The sequence below is a fragment of the Trachinotus anak genome, unplaced genomic scaffold (genome assembly GCF_046630095.1).
Source record: "Trachinotus anak isolate AG129_WGS33_773 ecotype Australia unplaced genomic scaffold, CSIRO_AGI_Tana_v1 ptg000016l, whole genome shotgun sequence".
Classification (NCBI taxonomy): Eukaryota; Metazoa; Chordata; class Actinopteri; order Carangiformes; family Carangidae; genus Trachinotus; species Trachinotus anak.
In genome coordinates, this window is record NW_027273867.1 from 22774384 (window position 1) to 22793940 (window position 19557).

The 19557-nt window shown below is 40.9% G+C and overlaps 2 protein-coding genes across 5 annotated transcripts; one reads left to right on the top strand and one right to left on the bottom strand.

Moving 5' to 3' along the window:
- The first annotated feature begins 2546 nt into the window (after nucleotides 1-2546).
- On the top strand, nucleotides 2547-8804 carry LOC139633875 (saoe class I histocompatibility antigen, A alpha chain-like). The gene is made up of 5 exons (XM_071499897.1): nucleotides 2547-2682; nucleotides 5232-5534; nucleotides 6127-6228; nucleotides 6665-6682; nucleotides 6876-8804. Exons 2-5 carry the CDS (start codon nucleotides 5318-5320, stop codon nucleotides 6923-6925), a joined length of 387 nt encoding a protein of 128 aa, XP_071355998.1. The 5' UTR covers nucleotides 2547-2682; nucleotides 5232-5317; the 3' UTR covers nucleotides 6926-8804.
- Nucleotides 8805-10632: 1828 nt separating this feature from the next.
- Nucleotides 10633-17939, bottom strand: LOC139633863 (major histocompatibility complex class I-related gene protein-like). Of its 4 annotated transcripts, none has more exons than XM_071499876.1 (7): nucleotides 17758-17936; nucleotides 17320-17589; nucleotides 15661-15939; nucleotides 13337-13639; nucleotides 12036-12137; nucleotides 11762-11782; nucleotides 10633-11623 (listed from the first exon to the last, which is right to left on the bottom strand). In XM_071499876.1, exons 1-7 carry the CDS (start codon nucleotides 17804-17806, stop codon nucleotides 11574-11576), a joined length of 1074 nt encoding a protein of 357 aa, XP_071355977.1. In that variant the 5' UTR covers nucleotides 17807-17936; the 3' UTR covers nucleotides 10633-11573. The 4 variants fall into 4 exon arrangements, with proteins under 4 accessions (XP_071355977.1, XP_071355978.1, XP_071355975.1 ...); XM_071499874.1 differs by having other exon boundaries at nucleotides 10672-11623; nucleotides 13319-13639; nucleotides 17758-17939; XM_071499877.1 differs by lacking the exon at nucleotides 11762-11782 and having other exon boundaries at nucleotides 10668-11623; nucleotides 13319-13639; nucleotides 17758-17939.
- Between the last annotated feature and the right edge of the window lie 1618 nt (nucleotides 17940-19557).

Here is a 19557-nt window from a genome sequence, read left to right on the forward strand (position 1 = left end):
GGTTACAAATAAGTTCAGCTTATGATCTCTAATAAAGTCTGCGCAGCCTTTCCAGTGTAAGATCTTAAATTTAATAAAGCAATTTTTAAAAGTGTCTTATTCAGGCCAATATTTGAGATAGTGTGTGAGGGATGGAAATTAACCTGAGTCAGATTTTGATGGTTGGCTGACTTGTGTACCATTTTTTTGTGTTTGTGTTTTTGTATTCTTGAAAGTAGGCAACTTGAATAGGTATGACAGGATGGGATATGACAGCAGTCTGGATAATTAGGATGGAGTATATTACTGGTGCAACCTATCTTCCCAGTATATTATAGGGTCTGCAAATGAAGGACAGTGTTTTTGGTGGGCAGTCTGGTGCCCCTGTAGTTTGGAAGAAGGTTCTCTCTCTTGTACAGGACCTTTAGAGTCCAGAAATGGTCAAATTTATGAACCCAATTCCAGCTGCAATATAAAGGCTCAACAATCATTGGCACTAAAGAGATGACTGAAATTCTGATAGAATACAGAGCTTTCCAAGACCAAAAGATAAAAGGACAGTAAGTTAAAGTTCACTTTAGAAACGTTTTAATCAATGTAAAAATACACTGAAGAAATCAAAAACTGGGCTGTAAGCACATCTGCTCTTACTTCCTCATTGACTGCAGCTTGCACTAGGTTGACAGGTGAAACAGCAGAGTGTATCAAGATGGTTAGAGGAGGAAACATCGAAGTGGCTCAGCCGCATGTCTGAGCCTCAGTCACACCCAGACTTAGGAATTTTTGTGGAGTCTGTTGTGACCAAAATCAGTGTCTAGTAGACATATCAGAATGCTTAGTGTAGCATCTTGAGTTGATAGGATTGGTTCCTTAGTTAAATGGCGTATGAATCCCTGGCTGTCTGAATCTGTTTTTGGAGACTGTCATTTGTTCACTGCAGTTCCAAGGTGGAAACACTCAGTCATGTTGATAACTGCATATTTTGCTCATGATAGGTCTTGCATCATATAAAAAAATAAAAATAAAATATGGACACGTGAACAAGGTTGACTGCTTGATGAACGTCTGCCTTTGCCTCCCAATATTAAAGAGATGGTTTCATATTTTTATCTGGCTATACTAGCATGAGAAAAAATATGGATACATCTTGTGTAATTTTATCCAGAGGAAGTGGTTGGTCCCAGAACACATATTTAAAGACATTAAAAAACTAAAAGTAAAGAAATTGATTTGATGACTAAAACAAAAGAGAGCCATCTTTAATTATTACCACTGATTGTTAATTTAAACTAGTTTTTCTAATAAAAAAAAAAACTTAGCATGCAGTTGCACTTTCCGTTGAATGAATGAATTTCTTAGTGATCATATCAAGGAGTGGAAAGTGGGAGAGGACATCTGTAAAATGCCTCTATTCATTCTCCAATAAACTGCATTAATCTTCCAATCACTTCTATTACTATGAAGAATCACCAAGAACCAAGGCCCGTATTTCAAAGCTGTAGTGGTATTAGAGTTGTGTTATGGTACATCAAGATAGTTATTTGACTGCAAGTGCAGCACACAGCAAAGGAGGATGTAGTGTTATCAGAGTTGTGTCAGGTTAAGATACTTAGGACCCAAATGCAGACAATAGGGGCTTGGAGTGGTCTGTAGGACGAGCAGGATTTGTGACTGGGGATCAGAAGCAGGAGGTGGCCGGACCACCAACAAGGGTTAAGGAGCAAGTGCTGACTGGGAACCAGGAGCAGGTGGCTGCCGTGCGGTCGCCGAGACGCAAGGAACTGGTGTAACGTCAACTAGGACCCCAAATCTGCGACAGCTGATGCGTCAGCCAGGGAGGTCGACTCAGGAACAGACTTAGGAACAGGGTTAACATTTTAGCAACATTAACATAGTATGCTGGATATATGCTGTACATTTTATAAACCACTTGGTTTACTGCCATTGACATTCACAGAACGATAGTTACTGATGACTAAAAAACAGTTTCTGTCGTCTTAAATAATGAGTTTATTCTGGGCCCAGGAAACAGATTCCTTCCTTTGCTAGCCTCTTATATCAAAAACTGCTCACAGCTCTTCTCTGAATGTCTCTGACTAACATACAACACTAAGCCCAATTTACAATAAACCTATTTCTGACACTGAGAGACTACAAGCTTCATCACTGGACAGTCTTGTGGTTTTATGAGTTATTACAAAAGTTAGCAACTCAGCAATTTACAAAACATTTTAGTAAATTCTACCATAGCTGCTTTTGTAACTTTTGTAGCTGTGAAATATAAATTGGGCTTCATTTCTCACAAAGAAAGTTCACAGCAGTCTGCTCTGTAACCATGAGCACCACAGGACTGTGAGAGTTGGCTAAAATTGTGCATTGAACGTCACTGTTAACTGCAGTCTCTGTTGTCTGTCTCTGCCTTAGGTGCCCACATTTTACAGAGGATGAGTGGCTGTTAATGGGACGAAAGGACTGGAGAGACTGTTGGTTTTGTTCAATACGGTTACGATGGAGAAGATTTCATATCATTGGACCTGCAGACACAGACATGGATCGCTCCGAAACCACAGGCTGTCGTCACCAAACAGAGCTGGGATGCTGACAAAGATGAAATAAAATACAATCAGCACTTCTTCACTCAGATTTGTCCTGAGTGGCTGAAGAAGTATGTGGACTATGGGAGGAGCTCTCTGCTGAGAACAGGTAGAATCACATGACCTGATGTAGTTTCATCAACACAACAATATTCACACAGACTACTCAGACTGAATTACCATTGTATCATCTCTCCTCTCAGTCTGACATTTACTTCTTTTGGCTTATTTCTTTGGCAGTAAGATTTGAGTCAGTCCTAACCAATCAGTAGAGACTGACCTGTTTGGTGCTCTGACATCACTTTCAGTCAGTGGACAGTTAGTGTGAGTTCAGTAGGTTTCAGATTTTTATTGTTAGAAGAGAAAGATGCTGTTTTACTGAGTATTGACGAGTGGAGAATGAGTGGAAAAACAAGATGACAGTGCACCCATTGATAGGGCAATAGGGGTCACCGATGGTCTGATGAGGAGGAAAATGGTGGGAATCATGTGCTGTGGCCTTCATAGTCACCAGATCACAACCCAGTTGAACTCCTATGGGAGATTTTGGAACGACATGTGAGACAGGTCTCTCCACCACCATCATCAAAACACCAAATGAGGGAATATATTTTGGAGGAATGGTGTTCATCCCTTCAGTAGAGTTCAGAGACTTGGGGAATCAATAAGAAATAGCAGTCAAGCTCTTCTGGTGACACATGGAGTCCCAAGACACTTTGTGCTGGTTTTTCCTTTGATTTGTCATCCATCTGTACATAGACTAATGTTGGGATCAGCCTTCAGGGAAAACAAACCTTTTGGTATGATTTGCATCCAAGATGATGTTATTATTAGCAGTGTGGCCCTAATAATGACAATACCAGTGAGTCTGTCAGTCAGTTGGCCCTTCAGTTTGGTTCAACAGTCACATCGATTAACATGAAATTTGTTGCAGATGTTAAGCTGACACACATACGACTTTATTCGCTTCTTTGCTCCTCCTATCCTCCTTTTCTCTTGATATCTCCCTATTAAAATTCTTAATCTTTCTTTTCCTTGTTTTCTTTCTCTCTCTCACTCTCTCTGCACTGCACGCTGAGAGTTTGGTGGTGGAGAGCGTGGTAAGTTTAACTGAGAGTTTGTGATTTTTATCTGACTGTGTTTAATGTATGACTGGTTTGTAGAAAATTGTGTTTATTTTAGTATACTTTGGTGTGTGATTGGCGTTTTTTTTGAACGGTGAGTCCTGTCTCCGACACATGGAGTAAGGGTGGCACCAGGTGGAGGTGGTGCTGTCAACAGTAGGAGAACAGGTGGGGCACAGGAACATCTCTTATGCCTCACACATGAATAAAGTGGTGCTTGTATTTATGAAGGAACAGGAGTTTGTCAATCAACTCAAGAGAGTGGCTTGAACTTAAATAGGACCTACTATGCTTTTCAGAGTTTAACCTCTCTTATAGTGTGTTATACAACTTTTTGTGCATGTAAATGGTCTACAGTCGCAAGGCTCAAAGTTCCCGCTGATGGGAGTAACTGTCAGGGCAAAACCCAATATTCTCATTTGTTTGAAACGCCTCGTTGGGGGTCCAGGCTTTACTTCCTGGACCTATTGACATCAGTATGTCTCTTGGTGGTGCCCACCTGCAAGCTGGGCACACCCCTACACAAGGCACAGCGCGTAACTACTTATAATGAAGCTTTTTCTTTAGTTTTGTTGCTGAAAAGACACCATGTTCTCAACTGCCTTGAGAAGTCTACTTCATTTTTTCCGTAGTTCCCGCCACTGCTCCAAGCATTTTACTGTGAGTCCCTAAGGAGGACTGCTTCACAGTTATATGCTTTATTTTCGCAAAGGTTATTTCTGTAGTTCACACTAAATGTGGCTGAACAGGACACTCAGGCTCACAGCCTGTAAGTCTGCATAATTATTGTGGATCTGTGATGTTTGACCAGGTCACCGGTGACCTGATCACATTAAGAAGCAGCATAGTAAAGATATAAATGCTTAAACATTTGTCAATATTGACGTGCTGTACATCGTTACCTCGGATAAATTATCCGCAATTTATCCGCTGGGTTCATTTTAGTTACTGTGAGCAGTAAAGTATAATTCATTCAGATTTACCAGCATCACAAACCAGCAGGACGGTGAAGAGGTGTTGACTGCCTACCTTTGTCATGAAGTCCGGCTGTCCATTTATTCTTCCATTATTTATATTCCTTAATTCCGGAGGAGTCCACAGATAAAACAACCAAAAGGTTTTTCATAAAAGTCCAAGTTATGAGTCTACTGCAGACTGTTGAGCTACTTGATTTACAGCAACTTCCCTCCTTCGGCAGAGAAATTATCTGTCCCCTTGTTTGTTTGTTTCACTCCCTGCCCACTAATCTGGACTCTTTGAGAACTCTGTGGAGGATCAGACAGGTTTTTTATGTTCACTGACAGTAGATGGTGTGTGTGTGTGTGTGTGTTTGTGTGTTTGTGTGTGAGACAGGGAGGGGTTTTGTGTAAGTGATTTGATGGAGTTGTACTAATGATTTTAAAGAATTTGTTTTCAGCTGACCAGTTTATATGAAAGTAGATGATGTAATGAATTTTTTAAAAATGTGTTTGTGTAGATAAAAGATGTGTTAAACTCTCTCTCTCTTTCTCTCTCTCTCTCTCTCTCTCTCCAGACCTTCCCTCAGTGTCTCTCCTCCAGAAGTCTCCCTCCTCTCCAGTCAGCTGCCACGCTACAGGTTTCTACCCTGACAGAGCTCTGATGCTCTGGAGGAAAGATGGAGAGGATCTTCATGAGGACGTGGACCAAGGAGAGATCCTCCCCAACCATGATGGAAGCTTCCAGATGAGAGTTGATCTGAAACTTTCATCAGTCAAACCTGAAGACTGGAGGAGGTACGACTGTGTGTTTCTGCTCTCTGGTGTGAAGGAGGAGATCATCACCAAACTGGACAAAGCAGAGATCAGGACCAACTGGGGTAAGAGTGAGATCAGTAGTTGTTGAATGTGACTGAATGTCTGTGGTTTGTTTGGTATTTTAGCTTTTGTTCTCCAGTTCAGCTGCAAGTTCATCTTCAACAAAACTCAATATAAAAAAACCCAGGGTTTCTGCTCTGTGTACTCCAAACATGACGGCTTAGCCTAAGTTGACCCCCCCCCCCCCCTCCACTGGGCTTCAGCATCAGGGAATTTGGGGCAGGTCAGTTTGAAACCCAGGTATAGTGGTTAGAAAGCTCAGCAGTGACATATGTTGGTCAAAACATTTCGTCAACCACCTCAGTCTCAGGTCAATGAAGAGCAGCCAGCTGGGACCCTAATCCCAGGTAACACCCGTAGAACAAGAACAGCCTCAGTCGTTATGACTACTGATCACACCAGGCTGCTGCACCAGTCAAAAAACTCCTCAGGGTTTTAACGGCCCAGTCAGTCTTTACCTGCCCTCACTATGTGTTTTTTCATTGGGAATGTGCTGTGTGCATTTTCCAGGACTGGGCTCACTTCACTGACTTCAATCTGCTAACCTGCTTTAACTGTACTGGTCTGAGATTGTGTTATGTTTTTGTTGACCAGAGAAGCCCAGTGACATCACCGTCTCCATCATCGCTGCAGTGGTTGTCCTCACTCTCATCCTCATCGCTGTCACTGGATTCATGGTTTACAGAAAGAAGAAAGGTGAGAGAGAAAAATAGAAACATTACCTTCTTTAATGACTGTTGTAATCCTTTGGTTTTAGTCTTTGAGTTGATGCTTTTATCCAGAAACAAGCATCAGTTTGAAGCAGGAAGCTGTGTGAGACTCAGAGTCATGATAACATGACTGTACCATGATGATGTGGGAGAGAAGTGTCTTTATTGTCTTTATTATCAGTTTCCACTGGTAGAACATACTGTAGTCAACACAACCAGAGACTCACAATATATGAAATATACACTTTGTCATGTTCCCACAAGAATAGAAATAAATTAAGAGCCAACAGAAGAGTCAAACTGATTTACTTTAAGTTTGAGTGAGTAGAGGAGGGGATCATATTCACTGAGGATAAGGTGATGAAAAACATCCTGTCATTTACAACTGTAACTGAAACAATTTGTCTTTTCTTTGATTTCAGCCAAACACCCTCCATCTCGTAAGTAAAACTTATTTTATTCTGTTTGAAATGATCTCACTCACTATTCGTGCTTTAGATTAAAATGATTTCAAATGATTCTGTAGATGAACTTTCTGAAGACAGTTTCCTGTATTTACTGTTAATAAAGTTCAGAGCTGGATGAGTGGGTTTTACACAGCTTCACACTAACAGTGTGTTTCTGATCTTTCAGCTCCTGAAAACGTCTCTGAGCTCCGTGAGGAACTGAATCCAGAAACCTGACACTCATGAGATGATCTCATGTGGGGTGTTAAAGATCAACACTTTGATGTGTGTTATTCGGCTAAAAGAGTCTCAATGTTGTTTTCCTGTAGCAAAAGTGCAGCAGCTTCATGTGAAGATAAGTGGGATTAAGAGAAAAAAAACAAACCTGCTTGAGATTTTGTTCATGATTCATTATTAGATTTTATCATTCATCTCACAGTGAAGCATTCATGTGTTTTTAATAAGTTTCAAATGATATTTTATGGTTGAACAATAACTCAAATGTTACTGTAAACACATCGACACTGAACAGGCTACAGTGGTAAAAATCACCTCTTCTGATGTGTTAATGCAACTGTGATCTTTTCTTTGATCAAACCAGCAGCACAGAGATCATAGGACGTAATTAATGAAATGTTCATCATAGCAGAGTGATTAATTATTAATTATTGCTAACTGGTGGCTATCAGTTAGATTAACAGTGATGGTGGTTGGACTAATGAGCAGCACATGGTGTTCATGTAATGGAGTTAGTAGAGTCAGTGATCTCACTTGTCATTACTACCTGCCTTGCTGTCATATTTGAAGGTGCACTGAATTTAATTTATTATTACACAGCTACCTGTCTTAATATTATGTTGATTGCTGTCTCAATTGTTGTTTTTATTGCTTTGTTTTTTGCCATGGAGATTTATTAACATATTTTCTTGTGAGTATTTGAACGCTACACTCTGATGGGCCCCTGCGGACTCCACAGGTCCTGTAATTAGTCAACAGGCTGCAGTTACCTTGTGTGTGTGCTGTGTTGCTCTGTGCAGAGAGCTGGCTGTGAATGTGGGTCGAGCTGGACAGCGACTGTGTGTGTGCCATTATTTGAACTACACAACGCAAGATAGAGTACTAATGTAACTGTCATGGCAGACAGATTTCATTGGAGTATTTATTTATGTGGGTTCTGGTATAAAGTGAGTTCATACAGTCATTAAAATGGATTAAAATACAATGAATTAAATGTTAAAAAGGTTAGCATTAATAAAAGGTTCTTTATAAGTATTCCAGTTTAAGATACTTGGTTAGACGTCCTTTATGCAAGGTTTTATTTTATTTTGAAAGGTAATGATTCATGTGAGGGGAGTTCAGTAGAGGTCATGACCCTGGAACTGTGGGTCAGAATCATAGACTATATAAAAGTCAGAATAAGCGGTAAAATCAGCTCGGTTGCTGAAGAAAGATGCAGTTCCAGTGTAATACTCAGCACATGGTTAAATAGGTGCACACTGTATTTTATTGTTATTTGTGTCTAATGCTTTAGTGCCTTTTTGTGGATATTGTGCTGAGTTTCTGTATGTTGGCTGTGAATTTTCTTTGTGCTAGCATGGTTGAGCCATGATAAAACTTGCCTATATGGACACAAAGACACTTTAAGGCAAGAGAGACATATGTTTCAACTTGTGTTTTATTTTTTTGTAGTTTTCACGGTGTCTTATGATGTCGTCTTCGGACAAGAGTGCCAGAGAGAGACAGAAATAAATCTTCAAAAGACATCTGTATGGCCATTATTTGAACCAGTGTAGCTACAACTAAACCGCTACATTCACATAAAGTTATCTTCAAACCAGTTGGACCAGCCCATGTGATTTATTCAAACCAGATAATGTAAATATAAGGCTGATAAGGCTCAAAGAGTGAGAGCAAGATTTAAAGGCAGCTTAAAGCAACATTAGCTCAGGGTTGGAGAAGGTGTCACCTGTTGGTGGGTCAGTGGATTTATGGCAACACAGCCAGAGACCCACTGCAGAGTCTAATGAAGGACATCATTTAACTGAAAAAGGATCAATCAGATATCAATTATATTGTTCTGTCTTTTACTGCTCATGTTTCACTTTTAAATAAAGTTTCCAATTTTCAAAAGTTTGTCATCAGTGCCTTCATTAATTTCAGAGCTGACATGTATCATCTTTTTGCACTGTACACAGATCACACAGATTGTTGTAGGACTATTGAGAGGAGGGATGGTGGCTAACTTTGGTGACTCAAGATAAGTACTGTGACGGCCCAGGGCCGTATGTGTTTTCCTGGCTGGCTGTCTTTCGTTGCAGGTGTTTGACCCGTCTCCTGTGTGTGTTCCTGCTTGTTCTGCTATGCTCTGGTCTCCTGTTTTGGTTTGCAGTGCCTAGTTACTGGGTTCCTGGGAGACCCCACCTACTCTAGATGGCTGAGTGACTACAACTGTGAGGAAGGGCATAAAAGCTCGGCCTCTGCACCTTCTCGCTCTCTCTCCCTGGACAGCTGAGCTCCTGAATGTTCTGTCTGTTGGTTGTTTTTTGGTTTTCAACGCTCACTACACACACATGGCTTTCACTGGATCCCACACCTCCACTACGCACTGACAACCGATGTAACATCCCATAATTTTGGTTGGAATCATTGGGTCATTTGTTGGAATTAAAAGGAGATGAACTCTAACTCAACTAACTCATCTAACTTGCTGTGTGGACCTCCCTTGGTTGTAATGGGTTGAACGAGCTAGTCATAACATTATAGACAACAGATCGTCACGATACAAGGTCGAACTCAAGAAACTACAACTAATCTCGTCTGAAAGATTCAGGTTTGAACGTCTTGATTGGAGAAAATGTGTTTGGAAAAGATCCCAGGTTTACTGTCTTGATGACTGCTGACGTCATCTTCCTCCTCCTCCTCCTCTGGCTGATCCTCTGTCCTCCTCTAACCAACCCGTCCTGTTCCCACAGCTGCTCCTCAGTCCCCACAGAGGTGAACCTCCAAGAGACAGTTGTGTTGAAAACAGGTCACTGTTTTAAAAAGTTAGAAATTGTGACATCTACTGGCCAAACTTTGGTACTGCACATCTTTGGAAGGATTAAATGAGGAATTCACCTTTGCAATCATTTTGATGTTCGTCTGCTTGTCTTAGCCCTTCAGCTGTTTTTGCCTGTTGTATGAAAGGCCTCATATTGGTTCATATAAACTGTAATATTACTACTCATGAGAAACACAGAAAGCAAGAGTTGCTGTCTATAGTTTTTTTGTTTGTTTTGTTTTGCTCTTCCTTTTGGCTCGATCTCAGCATCACTCCTTTATTTAGATTAAAGAAAAACCTGCTGAACCTGAACCTGTTTCTAGTTTTAAAGACCTGTCTTCTTTTTCTCATGCAGCAGATTAGAAACAGAAAGTTCTTGTCATCAGTAGTCAGTAGGTACCTTTTATGCTGTATTCTTAAGGTTTTACCTCTGTTCTGTTTTGTATCATTAAAGTTGTTTTTTGTTGTTATAACATCCACCCAAAGATCCTGTACACTTCCCTCTTGGTCTATTTTTCTCTTTCTTTCTAAACCACTACAGCTGCTGCTTATACTGTATTTTAAGCCCAACTGGGTTCGTCCTGAATTAAAGGATGTTTTGTGCTGTTCTCACAGGAACAGAGGACTCACTCTCACCCACAGTCACACAGAACACAGGTGAGGAGACACAGTACATCCTGCTCACTAACAGACACACAAACCAACAAACGTGTATCTGCAACCAACAGAATCTGTCGCTGCTTCTCCAGTCTTCAGGTGTGACTCATGAAAGGTCCAGGTGAGCGCTCATCTAATATTTCTGATCTTTAATTGAATTTATTATATTATATTATATTATATATAAAACTACAGTCACAGATGAGATGAGTAAATATATCATTTACAAAAACAGCCATGCTGTATCAATATCAGAGACTTTATTGAAAACCAAAGCAACAGCACAAAAACATTAAAACATGTTTGTTGTGTTTAAATTCCTGTTGTTATTCTAAATATAGAAAATATTCCTTTAAACCATTAAAAATAAAAAAGACAACAGACATCTGAAAACAGACATTTCTCAAGAAATGAAAACAGAATTTCTCACATTAATGATTCATTGAAAATGTATCATTCTGATTTGTGAGAATTTCACTGAGATGCAATATAATAGTTATTATACAATATTTTATCTGAGAGTCATTTGCTGTCTAAAATACAATGTTTTGATTCTGTGATTGCTGCACACAGTAATCACACTATTTTTATCCAAATCTTTATTCTTATTCTTATTATTATACTTTTGTCTGTCTCGTATTTGCCTCTACATTTTTGGTTGTAGAAAAATAAAAATTACATACAGATACGTAGGAAGCTCTTGTGGCACCAAACGTGTAATCATTTTGGTGATATGATGTACATTTTTTATTTTTTTTTTATCTTTTTATTATAAACTGCAGTAGTTCCAGAGGTGCTCTCAGCTATTTCTGCCTGTGTGACCTGAGCTGTGTGATTCACACAGTAGAGGTTTAAATACACTGATTTCTGACGGCGCCTCCATAGCGGGTCAGAGTGCCTGCCAGGTGAACAGTAGGTCACCGGTTGGGTTCCCGGTCAGCCGGGCTTCTTTATGCTTGTTATTCCGTGTCCTTTGCTTTGACCACGACAAAGTTGTTTTTTCACGCATCGGTCGCCGGCGGCGACAGCAGCAGCAGTGCAGCAATTACAGACATGTTTGTAAGAAAATGCATAAGTATCTAGTTTGTTGTTTCTCTTAATAACTTCACTTATTCTCATACAGAGCTGCCGTGGTTTTTTGTCGTCCCACGTGACGTCACTGTGTGTGTGCAGGATGGTGTTTGTGGATCAGGTTTCTGGATTCAGCCTCTCAGTGAGTTCAGAGATGTTGTCAGGAGCTGTAAAAGTCAGAAATACACTGTTAGACCTAAACTGCCCAAACTGAAAATCTTCACCTCTACAGTCTCATTAAAAGCCTTTTTAGTCTCCATTAAAGTACATGTCTTATTGGAGACAGGAGAATAACAAGTACTTACGAGGTGCAGGAAGTGGTGGTGCTGGAATAAGAAGAAAAGAAGAAGAATTTCAGTTGTCAGAAGATTTTTTTTTCCACTCAGAATCGTATTCCCTCTCATATTAATTGACAAACAAATTCCCCTCCTTTTCTTTTCACCTCTTTATTTTATATATATTGAACTGTTTCATCAGACCCTGAGTTTTTCTACTTGTCTCTTTTTGTGCATTATCACAGTTTACTTTAGTGTTGAAGTCTGGATAAGAGCGTCTACTCAGCTCCTTTCAGTCTCTTACCTTTCTTCTTTTTGTAAACAATAAATCCAAGAACAGAAACGACGATGACAACAAGAACGACCACTGCAACAACGATGGGAGTGGTCAAGTCTCTGGGCTTCACTGTTCAGCAAAACACAAAGATGAAGCAGGTCAGAACAGAGATACATCCATCTGGTTATTAAATATTTTCACTACATATTGGTTTTCTGAGGGGCAGTGAATCGAGTATAATCCAGGAGAGTGCTTGTGGGGAATGTGGGTAGAGGCCGAGCTGGTCTTGGTTACTTCCCCAGGACTCTGACCTACAGAGCCAAGGGTAAAGAGAGGCGCTTTCTGGTCCAGGAGGAAGTTCGAGCAGCTGTGGAGGAAGAAAGAGCGAGCAGGATGGTGGGTCTGAAACAGCAGGGGGCATGGACGAGGTGGGAATTGGAAGAGCAGCAAAAGGTTACCTGGGAGGACATCCTGTGGGCAGACTTCTACTGAGTCTGTTTCCTGATCCAGGCCATGTGCAATGGCCTACCTAGTCCAGCAAACCTCCACATCTGGGGCAAAAGTGAGACACCATCTTGTGCCCTGTGTACTGGAAGAGGATATCTTGAACACATCCTTAGCAGCTGCTCAAAGGCCCTTGCCGAAGGCTGCTACCGTTGGCGGCATGATCAAGTGCTGAGAGCAGTTGCAGAGATGGTCACCACAGCCATAACAGCACACAAACTTCTCTGCCTAAAGAGAACCATCACCTCTGTCAAGGCTGGAGAGAAAAACACCCCACAAGCAAGATCAGCAAATGGCCTCCTCGCCTCAGCAACCGACCGGCAGCTCAGAGTGGATCTTGGCACCCAGCTGCCGTTTCCAGAGTACATTGCCTCAACAACTCTCCATCCGGACATGGTCGTCTTTTCTGATTCCACCAAACAAGTGATCATGGTTGAGCTGACTGTCCCCTGGGAGGAGCGCATGGAAGAAGCCCAGGAGAGGAGATGCGCAAAGTACCATGAGCATCCGATGACCCCAGGATACATCACTGAAGATGCATCCCAGCGCATCCACTGGATGTATTCCAGAAGATGTGTATTTAATGTGATTTTTTATTTATTATTATTTATGTATGAATCATGTTATTTGTTGATATGGTGTCATTGTTATCCCACAAAAAAGGAAAGTGTATTTCTCACCTTCATCCTTTCTAAACCCTGTTTTTTTTCCATTATGAATTTTGCTGAAGATTAATTTGCAGCTGAACTGGAGAACAAAAGCTAAAATACCCAACAAACCACAGACATTCAGTCACATTCAACAACATCTGATCTCAATCTTACCCCAGTTGCTCCTGATCACTGCTTTGTCCAGTTTGATGATGATCTCCTCCTTCACATTGGAGAACTGAAACACACAGTCGTACCTCCTCCAGTCTTCAGGTTTGACTGATGAAAGTTTCAGATCAACTCTCATCTGGAAGCTTCCATCATGGTTGGGGAGGATCTCTCCTTGGTCCACGTCCTCATGAAGATCCTCTCCATCTTTCCTCCAGAGCATCAGAGCTCTGTCAGGGTAGAAACCTGTAGCGTGGCAGCTGACTGGAGAGGAGGGAGACTTCTGGAGGAGAGACACTGAGGGAAGCTCTGGAGAGAGTGAAACAAAATGAAATTATTATTATTCATATTAGCAATTAATAGTATTAATAATATATTATTATTATTAATATTATTATTATTATTAATACACAATGGATTGGGGTTAAATGTCTCAATCATGATGATAATACAGTAGTTAATTGAATTATTAGCCACAGTCGGTTTTGTGTTATTTTAGTTGTTTTATTTAATTTTTTCATGTAAAAATCCTAATCTGAAAAACATCAGGTTACTCAGTATGTCCAATATTTATATTTGACTAAAAGGTACAACCTTTCTCTCAGAAATGTACTGCAGTAGAAGTATAAAGTGGAACGATATATAAATACTGAATTAGGTTAAAGCCGTACCTGAGCACAGTACATGAGTAAAGGTCATTTGTTACATTTCACCACTGGTCATGAGTCAGAAGTGAGTGTCTGTTTATGGTGTTAAAAAATAAAGAATAAAACAATGCCCCTTGTGGCTGAAATGAGTATTATATATAAACTGAGAAATTGTATTGTTTTATAAAAAATATATTCTCAGTTTGAATTTGATGCCAACAACTCATTTCAAAAAAGTTGGGACGGGGGCATGTTTACCACTGTGTTCATCACCTCTTCTTTTAACAACACTCTGTAAACGTTTGGGAGCTGAGGAGATCAGTTGCTGGAGTTTTGAAAGTGCAATGTTGTCCCATTCTTGCCTGGTAAAGGATTTCTGCGGCTCAACAGTTTGGGGTCTTCTTTGTGATATTTTCCGTTTCGTGATGCTCCATAGGTTTTCAGTGGGTGACAGGTCTGGACTGCAGACAGGCCAGTTTATAATCCGAACTCTTCTACTACGGAGCCATGCTGTTGTGATACGTTCAGAATGTGGTTTGGCATCGTCTTCCTGAAACATGCAAGGCCTTCTCTGAAAAAGAGGTTGTCTGGATGGCAGCATATGTTGCTCCAAAACCTGTATATATCAAGCCATTACTACTAATGCCCCCCACACCATCATGGATGCTGGCTTTTGAACTGTGCACTGATGACAAGCTGGATGGTCCCTCTCCTCTGTAGCTTGGAGGACACAGTGTCCATGATTTCCAAAAAGAATTAGAAATTTTGATTTGTCAGACCACAGGACAGTTTTCCATTTCACCTCAGACCGTCTTAAATGAGCTCAGCCCAGAGAAGTCAGCGAAGCTTCTGGATCATGTTTAGATATGACTTCTTCTTTGCACGGTAGAGTTTCAACCTGCATTTGTGGACGCAGCAACAAACTGTGTTCACAAACAGTGTCTGTCTTTAATGTAGTGCCGCCTGAGGACCTGAAGATCACGGCCATCTGTTATTGGTTTTCGGCCAACGTCCCTTTGACTACAGAGATTTTTGCTAATTCTCTGAGCCTTTTAATGACATTATGATTTGTAGATGCTGAAAAAATCCCAAATTCTTTGCAATTTTACTTTGAGGAACTTTATTCTTAAACTGTTGCCCACACAGTCTTTCATAGAGTGATGAACCTCTCCCCATCTTCACTGCACAGAGACTCTGCCTCTCTGGAGCCTCTTTTTATACCCAATCATCTACTGACCTGTTGCCAATTAACCTAATTAGTTGTGAGATATTCAACCAGGTGTCTTTTTGTCTTGAAAGACATTACACAACTTTTCCAGTCTTTTGTTGCCCCATCCCAACATTGTTGAAATGTGTTGCTGGCATCAAATTCAAATTGAACATTTGATATATTGTCTTTGTTCAATTTTCAATTAAATATGGGTTTACATGATTTGCAAACCATCATATTCTGTTTGTATTTACAGAGTCCCAACTTCTTTTGAAACAGAGTATTAAATTCAGAAGGGAGCAACACTGAAAAGTCACTACAGTCAGAACATGACTGGTTAGGACTGACTCAAATCTTACTGCCACAGGTCATGTCAAGCTGAGAGGAGAGATGATACAATGGTAATTCAGTCTGAGTAGTCTCTGTGAATATTGTTGTGTTGATGAAACTACATCAGGTCAGATGATACTTACCCGTTCTCAGCAGAGAGCTCCTACTGTAGTTGAAACTGTTCTTCAGCCACTCAGGACAAACCTGAGTTAAGAAGTTCACAATGTAGTTTATTCTCACTGTGTCAGCATCCCATCTCTGTTTGGTGACACTAGCCTGTGGTTTTAGAGCCGTCCATGTCAAAGTCTTCAGGTCCAATGATATGAAATCTTCTCCATTGTAACCGTACCACATAAAACCAGTGACCTCTCCAGTCTCGTCGTCCCATTCACAGCCACTTATCCTCTGTAAGATGTGGACACCTGAGACAGACAGTGAGAAAACAGAGAATAACAATGATGCACAGATGATATCTCCACTGGAAAGATGATTTTAAAAATATAGTTCATCATGTGATGCACAATTTTAGCACCACAGTCATGTGGTGGTCATAAATAAAGAGCAGATAATGTGTGAACTTTTTCTTGATACAAGTGATAAAACCCAAATTATATTTTGCTGTTTAAAAGTAACATTGGCAGCTACTGTTCTGCAGAGTCTGCCAAGTGTTAACGTCTCCATGTGTTCTGGGCACATCAACTGTTAAATACACAAAGTCACACCTGTCTGGATTGACCTGTGGCTCTTAGGACATAAGATGCTGACTATAAATATAAAAAAAGGCATAAAATGTCTGGCAGTTCACAGAATCATAGTTATTACATAACTTCTACTGGATTACCAACTCGGCAAACTGGGAAGTTGCAGAACCCGAGGAACTCTAACATCTTGTCTTCTAGCAACACAGACAAAAATAGGTCTGATGGGACGAGTGTAAACTGACTTCAGATCAGCTGCAACTTCCTTTGGAGGTTAAACTGAGAGCAGTATTAAAGTCGGCAACAATAAGGTTTATTCAGCCAGATTTCTGTCTGACTTGATAACAGACTCTCTGTGATGCTGAGCTGAAATCAGTGATGGTAACCTCATCAGATCGAGGCAGCTGCAGTTTCATTTTTTGAATATTATTAAAGTCCTTATGTGCAAGTCTCGGCACTTGGCAGCCATCTTGGAAATACACCTGAGCAGTTATTTCAGGGTAACAAGATTAAGCTCCTATCTAAATGAGGCAATAGCTTCACTGTCAAAGGTCGCTGGGTCATAAAGAACTGCATGTAATGAATAAGCAGTGAAATCTGATTAAAACCACTTCAAACGTTTGGTGACTTTGCCGCCAAAAATTAGGTTTAAAGGTATAAAGTGACTTTAACACGTTAAAATGTATAAAATTGACTCAACCTATGTTACATATTTTGCTGAGTGGCGTGCTTACATTGCATTTTCAAACCTATACAGTACTTTTTTTTAATATCTCGATGGTTTTTAAATAAAGGCTATATTTGAACTGGATGAGCAAATATTAGCATCACTTTGGCTCCCAGCCCCCCCAGTGTGGCGCCACATAAATAAAATAAATCAAATCAATTAATTAATAAATTATACATAAATAAATGTGCAAATAAATACAATGTTTCATTATTTTTACTAATTGGGTGAAATTTTATTTATTTATGTATTTATTCATTATGAATCAAGGTAATTTATTTATTTGCCATTTTTGAGCCCTCATACTATAGAGGGTCACTTTAGAACTTCGATACAAAAGAGTTAAGCAGTAAAAAGTGAAATGTACTGTCGCTCACCTCCACTTAGGTTGAAGTCTTGCTTCAAATGATTAATAGTGACTTTGCAGAACTGAGGCCAGCTGTAAAAACACTTTCTTGTGTACCAGTCCTGCTGCTGAGGGTCGTCATCTAAGTAGTTTTTGACCCAGTCGTGTTTAGGTTCTAGTGTCTCTGTGCTGGTGTCGCAGGAACCCGCCGTGATGTTATCGACCTGCACAACAGCCACACCCTCAGGGAGGCTCTGGACCCCAGAAGAAGCAGTGAAGAAATACTGCAGGGAGTGTTTCACTGCGGGACACCAGAGGTTTTCATTTTTAATATACACTCGTCATACATATGCATTTAAAACTTATTGATCATAAGAAATAATAAGTGAAAGTAAACCAAGCAGGAGTGAGACGCAGCAGGAAAACACAGACGGAAAGAGTTAAACACATATTGAAGACGTGAACCTACCTGATGAGGAGCCGAGACACAAAAGCAGCAACACAAATATTTTCCTCATCTTGTTTTAACGCAGACGTGCAGGTAAAACACCGAGCTGTTGGTCCGTCCATTGCTTTTCCGCAGGTGGAGCTCCTTCACCTGAAGGCCGAGAGGAGGAGGCGCCGGAGGGCAGAGACGAAAAGCTGCATCAAGATGGTACACTGAAGTTAGTTTCTGATTCGTAGCTTCCGATTCCGCGTTTAAGGGGAAAGTTAAGGGAAACTTAACTCAGCTGAGCGACCTTTTACTGTTATGAAAGCTTGTTGCAGACATTTGAGATAAACCTTTAACGCTGTCTGAACCCGGAAGCTGTGTGAGACTCAGAGTCATGATAACATGACTGTACCATGATGATGTGGGAGAGAAGTGTCTTTATTGTCTTTATTATCAGTTTCCACTAGTAGAACATACTGTAGTCAACACAACCAGAGACTCACAATACATGAAATATACACTTTGTCATGTTCTCACAAGAATAGGAATAAATTAAGAGCCAACAGAAGAGTCAAACTGATTTACTTTGAGTTTGAGTGAGTAGAGGAGGGGATCATATTCACTGAGGATAAGGTGATGAAAAACATCCTGTCATTTACAACTGTAACTGAAACGATTTGTCTTTTCTTTGATTTCAGCCAAACACCCTCCATCTCGTAAGTACAATTATTTATGCTGAATCCAGAAACGTGACACTCATGAGATGATCTCATGTGGGGTGTTAAAGGCCCCATGCTGTGCAGCCTTTCCGGGTTTATTTACCTGCCTCTTTCTGGAGCTCCAGCAGGCACAGGTCATTTGGCCAATCAGAAGAGAGATTGGCTGATTGGCTGACTGTTTTTGAGTGGCGTGTGGTCGGGCCAATCACAGGCATGTAACTGAAACCTAAGCTGCATTCAGAAAAATTCACCTGCGATGGATGGCATAAGACCATGTGTGTTTGACCCGGACTCGGATCCGGAGACAGAGACAGCAGCCAACACAGAAACACTGCGACTGCGCCGTGTGGTGAAAAAAACATCTCTCACTCTCACCTGCTGCTTTGCTCTGGGGGGGTCGGGGGTCGGGGTCTCTCTCTCTCTCTCTCTCACACACACCTAGTTGCCTCTTCACTGTAACTGCTTTGAAGCAGTGGGCGTCATTAACGTCAGTGACATTAATGCTGCAGCGACTCGCCCTGTTAATATTGTTGTGGCTACAACTCATGTAGCGGTGCTGGGGGGGGGGGGGTTCCTTTGATTGGCAACCCTCCTGTGGCCGTGCAATGTGTTAATATTGCAGCAGGGTTTTGTCTCAGGTTGGGTTAGGGTTTTTTTTTCAGCCGAACATAAAAATCTGTTGGTTGCTGAGTTCTTGGAGCGGTCTGCACATAGCACATTGTCTCAATTTGCAAAAGCGGATTTTCTTGACTTAGCTGTACACTTTAGTTGGGAAAAACCTGATTTGATACCTAAAAAAGCTGAATTGAGGATGACTGCAGAGAAGTTGGCAGCGTCGGGGGGGGGGGTGTTTTGAAACCTGAACAGAACAGGGGTCTGAGAAGGCTCAAATGGAAAGGGAGAGGTTGCAATTTCAGTTGGAGCATGAAAGGCTGAAGATAGAGCAGGCACAGAAAGCAAGGGAAGCAGAGGTACAGGTGGCTTTTAAAAGGGAGAAGATAAGGCTTGAGCAGTTAAAATTGGAGTTGGTAAGAGAAGGGAAAGCTGGTGAATCAGTCTTGGGTACTGGTGTGTCAGGGCAAGTGGTAATAAATGGGTCTGGTTTTGATGTTGCTGG